The following is a 19,669-nucleotide window of genomic DNA, read 5'->3' as shown; positions in this document are numbered from 1 at the left end:
TGTTGAGTGAAGCATATATTTAATACTTGATGTTTACTAGTTATCATTATCCTTTATGCTCAATCAAAGTGATTATTTTCAATGTAGTTGGAATGAAAAATAATAGCATGAGAAGTATTAGATCCCTTTGAGATTATGATTTGTATTAGTTTGATCATTTGTAATTTCATATGTATATTATGTTGTATACTATTAATAGTCTATTAGGTGTTTTGTTTAAAAGATACAAGTTTTTGCATTAATGTTTAAGAAGATGATTCTTTCATTTTATCTTGTACTCTATATTGTCTAGATGATGAGATTATGTTATGCAAACCTTGTTTGGCCTAAGTTTTAATTATGATGATGTTCTATTAATTTGAGCTCAAGGGTTTGTTGAAAATGTACTTGTTAAGACATGTACATAGTAATCTAAGGATGAAGTTCAATTGTATATTCCACATAGCTAAAATTTATGTTTAAAGTTGAAAGCTTATTTAAATTATACTTATATATTCTTTATTTAACATGTGTTATATGTTAGGAAATTTTTAAAAGAAAATTAGTTGAAGCATTATATTTATAATATTTATTTGCCCAACTAACTCCCTAAACATCTTACATAATAAAGATCATACATAATTTTTAAAAAAAATTGTAACTTCAATTTTTAATTTTTAATATTTTAGAATGAAGTTGATAAATTTAAATATATTCTATATCTACAATTGAACTAGGAAAAAAGAATATAGTATTTTAGACATAAGATTATAATTATATTATTATGAATTTTTAAAAATCAAAATTAAAAATATTCATATCTTACCGAAAATCATACAAGTCCTATCTTATTCCTTATAAAACTTCCAAGTCTATAGTGATTATCAATTTTTTTTTGACAACCATGAGATTCAAATAATTGCTGATGACCATGGGCTCTTATATTTGAATCTAACAAACCCACCCATTTAAAAAATAAATAAATAAATGCGTTCTATGGATTCGATATTTTGAACTTAAAAGAGGACTTGGAAAGAGGAGTGAAATATGACTGAAGATTTCAATATTGTAGTCTCCAATTTACGTTAGCTATCTTTCAACACAACTTTTTCGTTGGTCAACCGTAACATTTTCAGTAGTGTATTTAATTGTGTGATATCACTCTTTCCTACGTTCGTACATAATTATTTCATTTGTTAGATAATTGAATTTACAACAAATCCTTAAATATTTCGGTATTCAAGGACGCGAGAAGAATCTCCATGAAAGCGTGTACTGACTCTCGCACTTGATTGCCAAAGTCCATCTATGCATTCCTCGTACAATTCAGAAACTCATAAATGACATCTTAATCTTAATTAATGAATAACCAACCTTGTGAGACATGCTAACGCTGTTTCCAACTTGAAGGCTGAACAGTAGAGCTTGCTGCTACTGTATTTTATTTTACTCTAGGAAGCAAGCCGTGGACTATATATGGACAATAGTAAACGCAGTTTGAAAAATAAGAAATGGGTGTACATTATTGTATTGCAATAAGAAGAAACAGCTGGCAAGAATTTCCCCCATTCCTTTCTAGCCCTGCAAAAACTTTGTGTTGGTCGACCAAGTCTTGCAGTCATAAACTAACAAAAGGCCTGCAAACATGCAAGTATCAAGAGTATGTCAGTAGCCAAAAAGATGAGACAATGCCACGAACCAAATATGTATTTGTTCATGTACTCTATCGCCGCTACACTCCATCTCTTGTTATAATGTTTGTTGATGTCTGCTATAGCTTTGTCCAGATACTCAACTTTACCCAATTTCACACAATTACCCATGCCGTTCCACAGGCTTGCCACTTTCCCTTCATTTGCCAGGTGATTGCAAATGATCTTGCTATTTACCAGCAGTCGAACATCATCGTCCTTGTCGATCATGCCGTTCATGAAATCTGTGTAGCGAGTGAAGATCATCGCACCAGGGGCCGCCGAAGCTTCTAAGGCCACCAGATTTCTCAGAACCACTTCGGAATTGTCATCCAGCTTCAGTTTCGGAAGATAAAGAGTGGCAGTCGCTGGGTCGAACCGAATATTGGCGAGGGCTCCATCCGTAGGAAGGAACTTTACTCCGGCTGAATGTAAATCAGAGACCGAGGGAATCGACAGTTCGTCCAGTGTTGGAGGAGTTTCTACAGAGGACGATTCACTTTTCTCAGCTTTCTCCGTGACCGCAGACCCGAAGAGAATATTTAAGGGTTCCTTAAAGGCGCGCAGGATTGGGAGATTTCCAAGAACAGAAAGAAGGCGCACGGGCAATCTGATAAAAAACTTCATGATCTTCAATTTAAGTAGACGGCGAGGAAGCGCCGTGAGACGTCGGACAGGGCCGATGTTTAGGGAAGAGACAGCTTCCCATCCTCTTTTCAGAGCCCCTGTTATGTAAGTCATGTCCGGCAACGCCTCCTTTTCCTCCTTGTTTTCCCTTACACTGGAAGCGTCCAGCGCCGCCGCAGGGACAATCGAGTAATATAGAACCTCCAGTATGTGAGCCCGCTCTTTTATACGCAGCTTTGAACTCTCTGGCATCTTCAACATAAAAGGCAACAATTCGTCACAGGCAAGACATACCAGATTTGAGAGCCTTTCCTCGGCCTTGTCCTTAGAAGCAAGCTGCATCTCCAGAAGCTTTTGCAAGAGGAACAACGGTATCTGATTCTCAAGCATGCTAAGGTCCCTCATTATTGCATTGTGAGTGGCGCTTCTGCCAGACGGATCTAAAACTCTTCCCAGCTGCTTCACATCGGAGGACACGTGTGAAGATGCCTGATCCGCATGTTTGACGTAGAACTGCAGGCACTCCAACAGGAAGGAGGCGTCCAACACCATCAGCCATGCCAGGGCTTCCTCCGTGTAGTCCAGATACTTGTGATAGCACGCCCTGATCTCCCTCTCATGCTTCTTCATCTCTCCGACTACATGAGACTCGCAGAGTCCACGGGAATCCTCTTCTGGAACTGGTGCAGTGGCACCTATGAAAGAATTAATTTACCATCATTATGGTTTAATATTATGTAAAAATGTAAGCAAGAAATGTGACATGGGTGAAGATCCCGGGAGAATAAATATCTTATCATTATTATTTAAGTTGATGCACAAGTTTAATTCAATGGGTAATGTATTTTATAAAGAATCCTCAAACAAAAAGATTTTACACTATTTTGTAACCGAATGAGAATCGAATGAATGATTTTAGGGTAGTTGTAAACGGTTTGTAAACCATTCAGATACTCTTTAAAAGACATCTCATAATGTAATGGAAGGAGTTACAGAAGAGAATCAATAAGAGGGGAAAAGACAATAGGTTTGAAGAAGAGACTAAATTGAGAAGAAACTCTCATGGCTCTCTGGCGGCAGCCACCAGAGAGCCATACGTTTGTAATCTGTCATTAGTATATAATGGAAGTGTGTTTTAGTTTTAATAATGTTTCAGTCTTCTCTATATCGATCTTTTGTACTCTGAAGCATTCGGTTATAGTTCATTGATAGGAAGAATGTTATAACAATTTGGTTCGGGTTCCAAGTTAAGAACAGTTAGTTTCATATAACCATTATTTTATTGTCATTATTGTGGTTGCTCTGCATCAGATTGATATCAGAGCTTAGAAGATTTGGAGCGTGTAGATGGAAGGTGATCTACACCAGGGAGTATTGTGGTTGTTTTGGATTCTTGGTATGAAGTTTGCGGTTGTAGTTTGGTGCCAGTTCGCTAAGCTGTAGGGGGTGGACATGAAGGTCTACCAAAGGCCATAGGAGATGGTCTTGTGTGTTGTCAATAGACTGGGGAGAGAGGCATGATGGACTCCCAGGTGAGGGACAGAGATTGTGATGCAACGTGGAGGAGTGGACTGAGGAATGGGAAGCACCATGGAGGCGACCAACATAACTCCATAGATGGGAGTTGGTTGATAGTGAAAAAGGAATCAGTGGAGGCGTCGATGCAGTGACCTAATTTCCATGGGACATGGAAACATTTGAAGTCTGGCAATTTGGTGCAGTGGCACCCATGAAAGAATTAATTTACCATCATTATGGTTTAATATTATGCACAAATGTAAGCAAGAAATGTGACATGGGTGAAGGATCCCCGGAGAATTAATATCTTATCATTATTATTTAAGTTGATGCACAAGTTTAATTCAATGGGTAATGTATCTTATAAAGAATCCTCAAACAAAAGGATTTTACCCTATTTTGTAACCAAATGAGAATCGAATGAATGATTTTAGGGTAGTTGTAAACGGTTTGTAAACCGTTCAGATACTCTTTAACAAACATCTCATAATGTAATAGAAGGAGTTAGAGAAGAGAATCAATAAGAGGGGAAAAGACAATAGGTTTGAAGAAGAGACTAAATTGAGAAGAAACTCTCATGGCTCTTTGGCGGCAGCCACCAGAGAGTCATACGTTTGTAATCCGTCATTAGTATATAATAGAAGTGTGTTTTAGTTTTAATAATGTTTCAGTCTTCTCTATATCGATCTTTTGTACTCTGAAGCATTCAGTTACAGTTCATTGATTCATTGATAGGAAGAATGTTATAACAATTTGGTTCGGGTTCTAAGTCAAGAACAGTTAGTTTCATATTACCATTATTTTATTGTCAAGTTTGTGATTGCTCCGCATCAGGAACCTTCGAGCAGCAGCCACTTTGTATCTTTCCATTTCAGACAGCTCCGATCTCCAGTGATGATATGGTCTGATCGAGACACATTGTGGGACGTATGCTTCCTCCTTCACTTTCAGCAACTCCTTGGGCACAGCGAAAATGGATATGTACATCTTCTTTTCTTCTCCCTCTTCGCCATTCATATGAATGCCTTCCTTGATTTGAACCACCCAGCGGTCCTGATCGATCTTTACTTCAACTGAAGAGCTGAATTCCATTATTAAACTTATTCGACGAGGATTGAGAAAGAGTAGGAGAGAGGTCGGTAAAATTAAACGGAAAAGCAAAGGGTGGACAATATGTGAAACAATGCGTCAGAGGGTTCTCTATTTAGGGGCAAGAAAACGTAGAACTGAACAGTAATTCGTACACCTCAGACTTCACATGTGTAAAATGCTTTGCACTGTGGATCTACACTATAAAATTGAAAGCCGCCTACTTTCTGTGTTACTTTTCCTCGCAATAACGATAGATTTAGTCTCAGTGCGTGCATCTAACGCTTTTTTTTTTTCATCGTTACTGGAGTGTGTTCCACTTCCCAACCGTGGGGACGAGATTTGGACGCGAGCATGACTTGATATACCAAATTCATTCTATCACGTTTTCTACGCAAAATAATACAAACGCAAGCGTTGATATCGATTCTTTCATTTGTTTTCGTGGATTCTTTTTTGTTTACTTTGTTGACACATTGATTCTAAGCCAATACGCCCCCCTCCCCCGGAAATGAATAAACTTTCATGACTGACAAGATGGTGGCGTGAGATGATTGGAAGTAATTCTAAACCGTATAAAACAATATGTCACGTTGTAATTATAATATAATATTGAAATTTATGAAAAAATATAACAGGCAATTCCGATACGGCCACGTTACAAATGTTTACCAATGGATTGGGTGAGTAACAGTACATTTCGTAGAAATTGACGCAAGGATCTGCTAGCAGTACCACTACTACACACCAGCACTATTAAAGACGATAGCTAGAGACAAAATCGATATTTTGTCTTTAATTTTTATTTTTATTTTCTTAAAATCAAGACAATATGGAAAATCGTGTCTTTTCCTAAAATGACTGATTGTTATATTTCCCAACTTTGGTGCTCAACTAGTTTACACGTTCTGAACAGGGCATCATCGCTTACTTCTCGACAGGGCATCATCGCGTAGTTCTGAACAGGTGGGCATCATCCGTGGTTGTCAACAGAGGCAAATCAAAGGCTCGTCATGGATATGACTGGGAGTCATGACGAGTTCATGATTTATATCGATTTTTTTTTCTGCTATCATACCTTAGCGTCGACACCTTCAATGGAAACGAGTCTGATTTGCACGATAAACAGGTTGTAAATACCCTAAAGTCTTATTATGTATGTTTAATATTTTCTGCTCAGTTTCCTCCATTTTAGTATTAGAGTTTTCTGCTCTTTGGAATTTCAGGTTTTCAATCAAACCGAAAAAGATCAATTGGCTAGAAATCATCGGTTGCTGACAGCCTTGGACCATTTGAAACACATTTTCTTGAGGTAAGAGGCATTTTGTGGCCGCGTAAAATGTTTAAGGAGCTTTGTTTGTTTTTATATGCCCTATTGTGTGCGCTATCCAGATCTTTCAATGATTTTATGGAGATCATATGTTTTACATTGTTTTGCCATATTTTGACATGGTTCTTAACCATTTATCTCTCCGCACCATGGATACTCCTAGGGTTTAGAGGCATCAAGCATATCTAATCCCTTTACATGTGTCGTTTTGCTCCAAGAAAACCTTGTAACTTCTCTAATCCTCGTCAGATGTGGCACTTAGCTCCAAGATGTTCTTGTGGCGCTTAGATTGTCATTCCTTTACAGCCATCAAAAATTGCACCTAGAACATGCATAGGTCAGAATCCCCTGAAGAAGATGACCTAGTTGCCTCTCTTCATAGATCCTATTGATCTTTTGTACAATAGTATGAACATTTTTTTTTTCATTCTATTACTTCGATAGGTAGATGGTTGGAGCCAATAGGTTCTTCGGATCTCAAAAATTACAGTCGCAACTTGATCTAAGCCTGTTGTTCCTGATACTGTTCTTGCCAAGACCTTTAAGATATTGTTTCTGTTGCTTTTCCTCTGTCAAATTTGTACATATGCTCAACTTGTGGATGTGGACTGGATTGGGATGGAATGCATGTGCTCGTTGATTCACAGTAGCGGGAAGGATCATCATGCAAGGCCTTGATCTTGCTATTTGTGTGAGGCTCCCAATTTTTATTTTATGTGCCCTAATCATATTCTTCCATGGTTTTGCACTTGATTCACGAGGAGGCAGAGTGAGGGACACATGAGCAGTCAGACCTTTCCTCTGTGTAGCACAAGAAATCTCACCCCTATTCACTCGATAAATTGTGAATGAGATAAATTAGACAAATTGAATGCTTTTGTCCGCCCACCCATCACAACCAACAAGCTGCACCAATCGATGTCTTAGAGACGCGACCAAGCTCATATTGCCCTTGCAATGATGCACTTGGTTGGATGCTGGGAGAGAAAAATAAATTCTAGGGTTTAGATTCTCTATAAGAAACTTGGTTGTCATATTGTTTTGATGTCTAGAACTGCACTTCATACATCTAATAAATTTTCTTACGGACCTGTACTAGATCTCATGTGCCTTTCTATTTGTAATGTTGGCATTGTACAAATATTAAATTCATTATCTGGGTGAAACCCTTTATATTCATTTTATGGTAGGTTACCCACAATAGTAGAGTTGTTCACCCCAGGAAACACTTAATATCCTGGAAAGAAAAAAGTTCAGATTGTTAGGCAGTCTACTCTGTGGGAATCAACTACTTTCTGTCTTGCCTTGATATTGACATTTAGAAATTGATGGGATAGTTGCATTCATGGAAGATGGGTAATACTTACCCTGGATTGGCAAAGGGCGAATAAACATCCATATCATGCATAGGTCAGGATCATAATCATTTAACTTTCTCTAAGAATTGATAGCCTTTTTTTTCATTTGAAGATTTTTGGTAGCTGTTAGACGGAGTCTTTCCTTTGATTGAATGAAATATTGGATGTCAATTTTTTTTCTTCCTTTCATATTTTGAAAACTATTTTTTTGTTATGGTTTGCACATAGTTCTTTAATATGTTGTGTATCCTCATTAAACTCTCTCACACATAGTTGAGAGAACAAGTTTCCATGCATGATAATTGCTATCCAGACAAAATCTTTCACAATGGGTATCTGAAAATCAGCTTTAAAAATGACTGTAGATTAGTTTATATATGTAGTTTTCACACAAACAAAGCCTTCATTGCTAATAGCTTCATAATAATTACGAAGAGATTTATGGGTACCGTTTTAAAAGATTGTATACTATATATAATTACACAAGTAATGTCTTCATTGAAAATCCATTCATAATAATGACATGAATGATTTCAAAAGATTTTGTTCTAGTTTAACTATCTAGATATTCACACAAATAAAGATTTGATTTAGAATATCTTCTTATTTTTTAGCAAAAGATTTCTAGTCATCAGCCTTTAAAATAAGTATATCAAGTGAACGTTTTCTAATTTCTTGAAATTAAATACTCTGCCTAAGTTTTCAAATAAAGCAGTATGACTAATCCGTCAAAGCAGTATGTAGAGTGTATTTTGTATAGAATGATATTAGTAATGGATCACTAATGGCTAGTACTTATTTAGCCCATAAACCATTGGTGATAGTTGGAAGGTGTCATAGACATTTTTAGTGACTTGGGAGTTAGCTATGCTAGAGTAATTCCTTGTACAACTACCCTTGGTGTTTGGTTACAATAATTGCATTAGTGACCTTAAAATTTCAACCCTATCCACATCCCTATTTGCCTCAACAAGAAAGCATGCCTAGCTCTTGTCATTGGGATTCTCCACGAAACCCTTCAAGATTGTAAGCCCCAAGTTCCAAATGATATTTCTAGAAATACTTTGTATCTACAAGCATACAACATCTCTACAAGCATTTTTTGAGCTTGATTCATATTCTCCACAATGATGGGGCACCCAAATGCTTGATTGCCTAACTAGCACCACCTTGTACAATGGCGGCTAGCATAGCAACTTCTTTGTCAAAAACCTTTGATTTCTCATAGGATACATTGTAATGGTCTATAAGAAATACCGTGGTCAAATTTTCAAAGTAAATAATTACATTTTTTGGTTCAATTATATTGTTCAATTCATATTTTTTTGGCTCAAGATTTATGAAGTAATTGAAGACTTGCACATGCTATTCTCTTCTTTTGTTTGAATAGTGTTCTTCTCTTTTTACCTTTTATTTTTTGGTACTGGCTATGACCTAAACATAAGAGCTCTAATTATCAATGTGTAGTATTTTTTAAGTTTTCTTATTTGATTATGAGTCCTTCTTGTCTCTCTCCAACCAAGGAGTCTTCCATCTCATTCTAACCAAATAGTCCTCCTGGTCTCTCTAAATAGGATCATACCCATATTATTCCAAGGTGCTTTTCCATTTCCAACATCGTCAAAACTCATCCATTTTCTTTTGTCAATATTTTCTAGAATGCACCAAAATGCCATCTTAGTCATTATGATAACAACTTCTCTATCAACATTTCTCTCAAGCCTTTGGTCTACTGTTCTAGGTAGCTATTGTCTAGGGCCCTGAGCATTACCCAACAGGGAAATAAAAAAGGTCAAGATTAAAAGCAGATAGGTCAAAATTACTTCTCCAAAAGACCAATTCTAGAAGCACGATCCCAAAGCTATCGACATCACATTTTTTGGGCTTCACTCATATTTTAATTTGCAAATTGGGAGGCTTATTTTCTTGGAAAATACTTACATGGTTAGAGTATTCTGCTTTAGAGTAACTAATATAGAACACTTCCAATCCTTATCTTCATCTAGTGAAATTAATAAATCTAATTTTTATAAGGAGTTAATATGATTCTATTCTTACATAAGCTTGAGGTTTTATATTCTTTATTTAGCATATGTGAATAAGAATTACAATCCTATGTGAACTCGGTGAAGACTCACTAAGGCAGAGTCGAGAATATGTGTTGATTAAAATAATGCAGTATAGTCAAATTTGAGATATGCATATTCAAATAAGAGCCTCTTGTTATGCATATACTTTTTATATAAACCTTATTCGCATCAACACTTATTCATTGTTGAGGCACAGTTCAAAATGGTCCTATCAAGCAAAGGAAAGTCTTGATGCAAAAAGATCATAGGCTGAAGAGATATCCATTATAATATGAATATCCCAATTGATTTAACTCTTCATAATTAGTATTTAGTCCATTCATTAAAAATTTTATCTAATTTGTAGCATCGCTATAAACTTGGACAGATGTTATTCAAGCCACACTAAAAGAATGAGCTCTAATATCTAAAATGCAGATCAAGTTGGTCGTTTATTTACTTATGAGGGTTAGTTGTATATGATCTATCCCAATGTATAGTTGAGGTCAAGAAAACTACAAATATAACCTATAGGCTATAACTATATGATACTGATCATTGAAGAAGTGGTTGCATAGGAGTTCTACATAAGCCATGTAACATGTTCTATATGCATTGTCTCTAATTTTAACAAAGATGAGCGAGAAAATAATGCTGACATATTCCCCTTGATCTTGAAAATGCTTGGACTTATTTGATATTGCAATTATTCATTGTGTTTTGTGTCCTTTAGCTAGTGTAGTTAGTCTTATAATATCATTAATTTCTAAGTGACACAACTTCAATCCATAAGCTAGCATATGTCATAAAATATAAGATATTATTTCATTTGTCTTCTCAATCTATTTTATTATTTAGAACATTTGAACTAAAGAAAATGACTAGTAATAAAACATTTAAATTCAGGGGCATAAAGATAAGAGCTTGAAGAAAGTTACATAAGTTAACATTGATGCAAAAATTAAAAAATGATTGCTAAAATCTGGATAAGTCTTGAACTAGACAAAATTATCAATTTAATGCATTACCTAAAATAATAAGGTCATTATTCCCTCAAATTTCAAACTCATTAGCCAGATCCATTCTTTTGATAATAGAAGAAAATTATTTCACCCTTGACTCTTTCCAATGATGATAATCACTTATTATGAGTGTAAGTTAGAAGTTCCAAGCTTACTATTAGGAAGACCATATTAGCCTTGGAAACAACTTCGGTAACTACACTTTGACTCTCTTTTGTAGCATTTATTCCAATCTAAGGGTTTCACCCTATACCAAGACCTCTTTTCAGTTATTTTCTAATCTACAAATGATTATCAAAATACATGGGTGACATTCTCAAGGCCTGCACATCAGTATTGAAAATCCAAAACTCCACACCCTTTACTTCACTCGCTATCATCCTACTCACAACTTTAGAGCCACACCCACCAACACAAATCACCTTGATTTTGGTTGCATTATTATTGACATGTGGAGAAGAATCTATAATTTCAACACCTCCTAGCTTGATTGTTGAACATATAAATTATATAATTGTGAATTGATCTGATTTGCAACCTCTCTTGATTAACTATGGTCTTCCTCCAAAGATGAATTTTCCTCCTAATATGAGAAACTTTGTAAGGTCCTCTTCTAGAATCGATTGGGGTCTATCTTATTCTTACTTCATATTAATGAAAATTTACCCCAAGTAGTGAGAACTTGAAGCCAAGAAAGTCTTCTAGCCCAATAAACAATTAGGAATTTTATGAATCAACTATCCTATTTTAAGGGTTTTATATTGATCATACCCTATCTTTTAAGCTCACATAAGTATTGGTCCCTTGTGTAGTCGATAAGAGTTTACTTTATTGTAATGTTTTTATTGATTACATCTATTTCCTAAAGATTGTATGAGTGTATATTCAATCGATGATGTCTTCATATTTTTATTTCTTTTTGGCAAAAGGTGTAAGCCTAAAAAATATAAATTGTAAAAATAAAAAGAGAATACAAAGAGGAAATGCTCACCATCAAGACTAAAGATGGAAGCAACTCAAACAAAACTAGAAGAAAATAGAGGACAATAAGCTCTCTATCAAAACTTAAGAATGGAGCAGCACAGACAACACCTCACTTAGACCTCAATTCTATAGATTTTCTCTTGATAATATCTTGCAATTGAGGATAAAAATTGATATCAGGATTATGCGAATCAATGCTAATATCATCACAACCAACATTAGCCAAAAATTTTACTGCTTGGTTACCTTCATAGAGAGTATGAGAGATACGATGATCCTCAAAAGAATTAATAAGAAACCAAATATTCCTCAGAACACAAGAAATCTGCCAATTCTAACAAGTCCTAGAAATACAAGAATTAATAATTACCATAGAATCACCTTCGACATGAACTCTATGATAACCACCTCTTTTGGCAAGCAATAATCCTACAAGTAGAGCATGTACGTTCACCAAATTATTAGTTCCAAAGGGAAGAGGGGAAGTTTTGATGGCTCAAACTTTGCCATGATAGTCTATAATACAAACACCAACACTAGATTTACCTAGGTTTCCTCTGGAGGAACCATCAAAATTGATCTTTACAGGACCATTGGATGAAGGTGACCAAATAATGAGAGCCCTATCAAAAAATTTACTACTCTTTTTTGTAGGTGCTGAGCCAATAGGAATTAAAATATTTTTCTAATCTCTAATAATAGAACTATTCCATGAAGAAACAAAAGAAGTTGAAACTGACTTTGAAAGTAGCGACATTAACAATTTCTAAAATTAACTTCTCAATTCTAGCTTGAACCTTATCAACCAAGGAAAAATCTTGCCAGAAGATTCTTTTGTTCCTTTCCCACCATATGGCCCAAATAATGATAGCTAGAATACATTTCCAAATACAAAAAAATGTGGAAGATGGAAATAAAAGAGGCCAAGATTGAAAGACATCCCACAGTTTATTTTGTAATGGTATAGACATGCTCAATTTATTTAGCATTAATTTCTAGTAGTCCTAAGAAAAAGAACAATTCAGAAGAAGATGGTCTGTAGTCTCAAAATCATCCTTACATAGCACACATTTGAAGGGTTGGGCAATGCAGAGTTTCTCTAACCTATCACTAGTTATAATTATTTTTCTCAATGCTAGCTATGCAAAGTAGCTAGCCTTGGGAAGAACCAAGCTATTCCAACAAAGAGAAAAGGATTTGTTGGCAGCTAAGCCAAAAAATGTATATGGGAAGTGGAGATCAATCCTTGACAACCATTTTTGATATCACACATTTATGCTTAGTTTGTTTCATTTTAGCATCTAAATATGTTAACAAGAAGGTGGGGGAAAGGGTAGAATTTCTTGTACCTAGATATTTTGCAATAAACAAAGAAGGAATACAAATAAAATTCTCCTCCCCCTTTCTAAAATTTTCACTCAAATTATAGATTTTCTTGATCTAAGTCTAGGGGACATATTTTTACTCCTCTAAATCTTTTTCTTTTTCATTCCCTTTGACTCTAGCTCTAGCCTTACATTTTTGGGTTATTTTATCTTTATAAGATGAGTAAATAATCTTCTTTAAAACAATCCATATACCCCTCACCTTAAATTTCATCTTCTTACCCCACTACACTAGTATCTTCACCCATAGAAACTATAATGGGACTGGAAGAGGTGAGAAGGTCTTTAATGTTCTCATATATTAACACCCAAATACTTTGGTGAAGGATCTAGGATTTCTGTCTAAGTTCTTCCTATGATTTTTTATAGTAGTTTTTATGGAAGACCATAAGTAAAAAAGGAACAAAGACCTTGACATGATGATGAAATAATTAAGAATCAAACAAAGTGATTACTAAAGGCCATAGTAAAAATGTTCATCTATGTTTGTGTACACGTAAGTACTTTTAGTAGCTCCAAGTCTTCTTAACCTACATAGGTCATAGTTGACTTTTTCTCCCTAGTCCTCTAATTCTCCACGTCTCTCCTCAAATTTGGGTAGGGTAAACTTTAAGAAATCCCCCTCTAGAAAAGGATATAAAATTTTGGCAAATCTTTCATTATTTTGAAAAACCAAATTATTTTTATCGACGAATCTCTCATTTTTTAAAGTTTACATATTATTTACATTGGTGATTACTTTGAAATCATAATTTTAGTGTAAAAATATTTGGCGAATCTCAATAATAATAGGAATTTCGCTAATTGTCATGGAATATTATAAATCAAAATTGAACATGTTTTATCTCATGAAAATAATGAGGATAATTATATTATACTTTAAATCAATAGTGAAAACTAAATATTGGTGATATAACCCTAAAGTAACTAATAATTATGATAATTATTGGTGAATTAATTTTAATTTTTGTGATAATATATAATATTTAGGTGAATCGAATCTAATCATGTATCGAATATTGTGGGGAATCTTTGAGTTTAAATTTTTTAATAAAATAAATTATTGAGCGATTTTGAATATTTTAGAACTAAATTTAATAAAAATGTGGTGATTTAGGTTGCATTAAATCTTAAATTATTAGCCAAATTACTAGCCAAAAATTTCTAAAATTAGCCAATTTACAAATATTAGCCATCAAAAAATACCTTGAATTTGGGAAATTTTTAGACTTTAAGGTCATAGCACTTATGATGATTGTAGCACTTGATTATATACTTTTGCAAGCCTGTAAATTCAACCATTAAATTCTCATAAATGATAACCTTCATATCAAACAATACTATATTCCATCCTTCTAATCTATCTTAAATTATTCTATTATATTGGGGTGCCAACCATGGGCTCTCTTCAAGTAAGAAGTGATAGCACTCCATTTTAGCATATTACAAACCCCATCCTTATTCTTGATTCACTTATAACCAATTGGCTCAATACAATTCTAATGCCACCCTCTGTGCCCCCCTTCATGATAGTGCTTCAAGGCATAGTACAAATTCCAATAACAAACTTCAAAATCATGCTCAAAATAACATATTATGTGTGTGATCATTTATTAGATTTATGAGGCTCTAAGCTATTTGTGCAAGAAATATCTATGCTAAAAATCTTATTATAATAATTTATGTAAAATTTAAATTCTATCATTAGAAAATGTATGCCTCTTGTCACTTTCTACATCATGTCAACTTGTAGTAATGCACTAACTTCAACATTCAATCTATCTTTTTTTTTCATATAGATTTCGTCTTACCCAGAACACCCTCATTCGAAAACTAGTCAAACATAGAGTTGGCCTCTCTATAAGCATGGGATATGAGAAAATTTTCAAAAGAAGAAATAGTATATGTCTATTTTTTTAATCCAAGTTTCAATATTCCAAGAGGGCTTATGCTTTATTTCAATGAAATTTACTATGTTATGTGAGTCCCCTTTCAACTAGACCTTTTTACTCTTAAGATAGCTAGCCAACAAAAATCTATGATAGTCTCCACGACCTTTGGCTAAGTGGTTACTTTGGCTACCTACAAGAAAGGTTGTCACTAAAATGTCATTAATGTATATTTATGGAGTGGTTATTGTAGTAATTTGATAGAGTACTATAGTAACATTCATTTTATAATTGAAATCGTGACAAAATGGTTATCTTATAGAAAATAAATAAGTGCCAAATTAAGCTAATATAAACTTTATGACATTATTGAATTTTTAAATTTGATTAATTGTGGCTCGTTGTAGTTCTGGGGATGTTAAATTTTTCTTCTCAGTTCATAAGGGTGATTATACTAACAATCTCATGGAAGCTCAGGCTATTTTATATGTTGTGGAACAGTGTTGCTTGCGGGGATGGAGTAAGATTATTTGTGAGTCTAATTCCCAGGTGGTGGTGAACATGCTTTCTTCGCAAGAGCTTGAGGATGTTAGTTGGCAGCTGGCCACTGTTGTTAAGTAGATTCTTTTCTTCTCTTCCTCTTTTCAGTTCATTAGGTTCATGTATATTCCTCGTGAATGGAATAGAACTGCTGATTGTTTAGCCAAATGGGCTTCTAGTCATGATCTGGGTTGGAATATTAGGGATAGGGGGCAACTGTCCTTTGAGATGGTGCAAGAATTTGATGATCTTGTTGCTCAGGATCAAGCTCCTTGTTGAGCTCTCCTTGTTGTATTCCTTTCTGTCTTAATAAATTTTTACCCCTCTTTTTGCTGATAATATTTTTTATTTAATCTTCTTAAATCTCTATGAAAAGTAGTAACTAAAGTCTTTCTCTCTTATCAAAATTTAATAAAAATAATATAAGATCATTGTAATTCATATATGCCATCATCTAAAATTATAAATTAATTTAGATAATGTTCACTAAGAATCATGCATTTATTATTTTAAACAACTAAATTGTGGTATACAAAGTGTCAATCACACCCTAATAACTTTTTTAACAAAATTTACATTAAAAAATTATGTAACCTAATAAATATTTCTTTGAACACATATGTAGGCATCTTGGTAAATAAATGCTATAGTAAATATTGATATTATATGTATATCTTGGAAAAAGTAAACATATTGTTTAGATGTTACAAAAATATAAATGTTTAGTTCAATATGTAATTTTATCTAGTTTGCATGTATGAAATAATATTACTAATCATTTTTAACAAAGAAAAATCTAGGTTCCTACATTGGTAATAATTTATTTTCCATGCATCTTGTGTCAATAGTTGTTCCTTTTATGGTTACTCCTATATGTTGCACTAATTATATTAATTTAATAACATGCTTTATCAACTGGATAATTGGTTTGTTAATTTTTTTGTCATACCATTTATTGTTTTTTTGAATACATATACAAAATGAAAAATTTGTTGCACTAATTATATTAATTTAATAACATGCTTTATCAACTGACTAATTGGTTTGTTATTTTTTTTGTCATACCATTTATTGTTTTTTTGAATACATATACAAAATGAAAAATCATTTAAGAAGTATTTGTAAAAAAAAATATTTTTCAAACCTTTGAGAAAACAATAATACTTTCTACCAACACTTAGGTAAGATCATAAAGTTTTCATTTTAAGAGAATTAACTTAGGAGAACATGAGTGCGACAACCCACTTTGTTTAGGTATTAGTATATATCTCATTCTTTATGTAATAGTTAACAACATAATAGAGTGGAGCACAAGATAAATAAACAGAAAGAGTTACATATCATCATTGTAGATTGTAGAATATTTTTGACTAATAACATTTCACATAAACAATCATTATGCATTTTAGATGTAAGTGTAATTAATATACCATTTTTAATATATTGAAAAATCAATTATATATCCCATAATTAATAATTTTCATTATATTCAAATAAACAATCCATATAAAATATCATTCACCAACTCTTCTGACTTGACTTCATAAATAAATTAATAAATATTATGCATATTTGTGTAACACTTATTTCATTATTTTTAAAAAAAAATGATAATTAAATTACAGGATACTAATTATAGATTCTTAGTTTCATCGATTTTTACAAACACAGAAGTTAAAATGAAATTTTAGTTTCTAAAGCTTTTTGGAAAACTAAGAGAGCGTCAGTAATTGATATGTATAACTCTTAGTTGATTGTTTTGATTAGATAAATACTGCATATAATTCTTGTAAGAATATAAGCAAATAATGTTTGAAAAAGCAAATATATTTTTTCATTTATATTATAAACTATTTCTAAGAATAAACCAGTACATTACAGCTTATATCGATTTGGCACAGTTGAAGAAAGCACAATAGCCAACGCAACAAAGGAGCAAACTGTCAGCCTAATATTCTAAGTGGATAAAAACGAAATACAAAGCTTGCGTTCTGCCGAAGATTGGGTAAGTAATGGCTGCCAGAAATCAAAAAGTTACCTCTTATATTTTTATTGCCGTTTAATCCTGTAGAAAATCCGTATCAGTCCACCACTGCTTACAGTCGTACACAGAACAGAAGGCTTGCAAACAAGTGAGCAGCAGAAAAAACGCTGCGGCGATCAGAGTGAGAAACTGCCATGAACCAAAAATATACTTGTTCACGTACTCCATCATCGCTATGCTCAACCTCCTGTTGTAATGCTGGTTGACGCCCGCTATTACTTTGTCTAAATACTTCACTTTTGTCAACTTCACACATTTTCCCATGCCGTTCCACAGGCTCGCTACTTTCGCATCGTTTGCCAGATGATTGTATATAATCCCGCTGATTCTCAGCAGCCGAACATCTTCCTCTCTGTCGATGATGCCGTTCATGAAATCTGTGTAGCGAGTGAAGATCAACGCACCAGGCGCCGCCGAAGCTTCGAAAGCCACAAGATTTCTGAGTATCACTTCTGAATTGTTATCCAGCCTCACTTTGGGAAGATACAGAGTTGCTGTTGCTGCGTCGAAGCGTATTGTGGTGAGATCTCCGTCTGTAGGAAGGAATTTCACTCCCGCTGAATATAAGTCGGCCACTGAGGGAACCTTCAGTTCGTCGCGTGTAGGGGGAATTTCCACAGAAGAACCTCCTCCTTCTTCTCCCTCTCCTTTCTTTTGTCCTTCCCCATCTTTCTCTGCTTTGTCGGATCCGAAGAGCAGAGTCAATGGCCCCTTAAAAGCCCGCAGAAACGGCAGATTACCAAGAATAGAAAGAAGGCGCATCGGCAGCTTCAACAGAAACTGGACGATCCTCCCTTTGAACAGACGTCGGGGCAGTGCCGTAAGACGTCGAACAGGGCCGACGTTTAACTTGGACAGAGCCTCCCATGCCGAATTCAGACTCTTTTTAACAAATGTTGTGTCCGGCAACGCTTCCTTTTCGGTCTCATCGCACTGAGTGTCGCCACCATCTATAGCTGCCGCAGGGACAATGGCATTATAGAGCACTTCCAGCACATGACCCCTTTCTTTTATGCGCAGCCTTGAACTCTCCGGCATCTTGAACGTAAACGGTGACAACGCCTCGCATGCAACAGCTACCAGATTGCAGAGCCCTTGTTCTGCCTTCTCCTCAGAGCCTAATTGCATCTCCAACAGCTTCTGCATGATGAACAACGGCACCTGATTCTCGAGCATCATCAGATCTCTCATGATCGCGTTGTGGGTAGCGCTCCTGCCAGATGGATCTAACACTCTGCCCAGTTTCTTCACCTCGGATATCACTTCCTTGGAACCCTGATCCGCCTGTTTGACATAGAACTGCAGGCACTCCAGCACGAACGAGGCGTCCAAGGCCATGAGCCAGGCAAGGGCTTCCTCGCTGTAGTCCAGATATTTGTGATAATAACTCCGTATCTGCCACTCGTGCTTCTTCAGCTCCTCCACTAAGGATTCGAACTTGAGACCTTCAACTCTCTGTTGAAACCTTCGCGCCGCAGCCACTTTGTATCGCTCCATTTCATACAGCTCTGATCTCCACTGGTGATATGGCCCGATTGAGACGCTCTGTGGAACGTATGCATCAGGCTTCACTGCCAGTAGCTCCTTTGGCACATTGAATACGGCTATGCGGATCTCCTTCTCCTCCTCTTTTTCGTGATTTACAACGAGGCCATCCCTAATTGAGATAACCCATCGAGATTGATCGATCTTTACTTGAACAGAAGTATTGGAAGCCATGCTCAGGAGTATTCAGGAATCAGAGAATCGCAAACTAGCACTACACACAGAGAAAAGAAGAACAGCGGACGATGAATGATAAACAAAGGCTTGTAAATTACTAAAGACTGGTAATGAGGGGCCTCTTTCGCTGAGACTTCACATGGCTACACATTTTTGCAACTTAATGGCTTTAAAAGATTAAAGCGGTAACTTATTTTACATCCTCCGACATGTTCCTTATTTATTTATTTCTGGTGTCATTATAGTTTCTGGTAGTGCGCACTGCACATTTATAATATAAAGCATGTTCTCATGGTTGCAAACACTAGTCCACTTCCCATTTGTGGGGACCAGATTGAGAATTCGATCGTTGTCGCCTCTTATTTTAGCCAGTTCATTCTTATCATAGGTAAACGAGAATTTATGTTTTGAGGCTCGTAAAC

General features: G+C 35.0%; 1 protein-coding gene, 1 long non-coding RNA gene and 1 pseudogene across 2 annotated transcripts; 1 reads left to right on the top strand and 2 right to left on the bottom strand.

Moving 5' to 3' along the window:
• Window positions 1–1,189: 1,189 nt before the first annotated feature.
• Window positions 1,190–19,441, bottom strand: LOC149547366 (uncharacterized; annotated as a pseudogene).
• On the bottom strand, window positions 4,094–4,973 carry LOC149547368 (putative UPF0481 protein At3g02645). Its single transcript, XM_089791616.1, has one exon. It carries the CDS (start codon window positions 4,905–4,907, stop codon window positions 4,602–4,604), a length of 306 nt encoding a protein of 101 aa, XP_089647742.1. The 5' UTR covers window positions 4,908–4,973; the 3' UTR covers window positions 4,094–4,601.
• LOC149547367 (uncharacterized) lies at window positions 5,756–15,820 on the top strand. Its single transcript, XR_016353865.1, has 3 exons — window positions 5,756–6,033; window positions 6,131–6,216; window positions 15,443–15,820. It is a non-coding gene; the product is annotated as an uncharacterized LOC149547367 (long non-coding RNA).
• Window positions 19,442–19,669: the final 228 nt, after the last annotated feature.

Source organism: Cupressus sempervirens, chromosome 7 (genome assembly GCF_028749045.1).
Source record: "Cupressus sempervirens isolate cs-2001-9-10 chromosome 7, ASM2874904v1, whole genome shotgun sequence".
Lineage (NCBI taxonomy): Eukaryota > Viridiplantae > Streptophyta > Pinopsida > Cupressales > Cupressaceae > Cupressus > Cupressus sempervirens.
Note: the sequence above shows the minus strand (reverse complement) of the source record. Positions and strands in the feature narration are given on the sequence as shown.

What these genes read in the sequence shown, in the direction of transcription:
- LOC149547368 (XM_089791616.1), bottom strand. Translation starts at nt 4,907, where the DNA reads ATGGAATTCAGCTCTTCAGTTGAAGTAAAGATCGATCAGGACCGCTGG.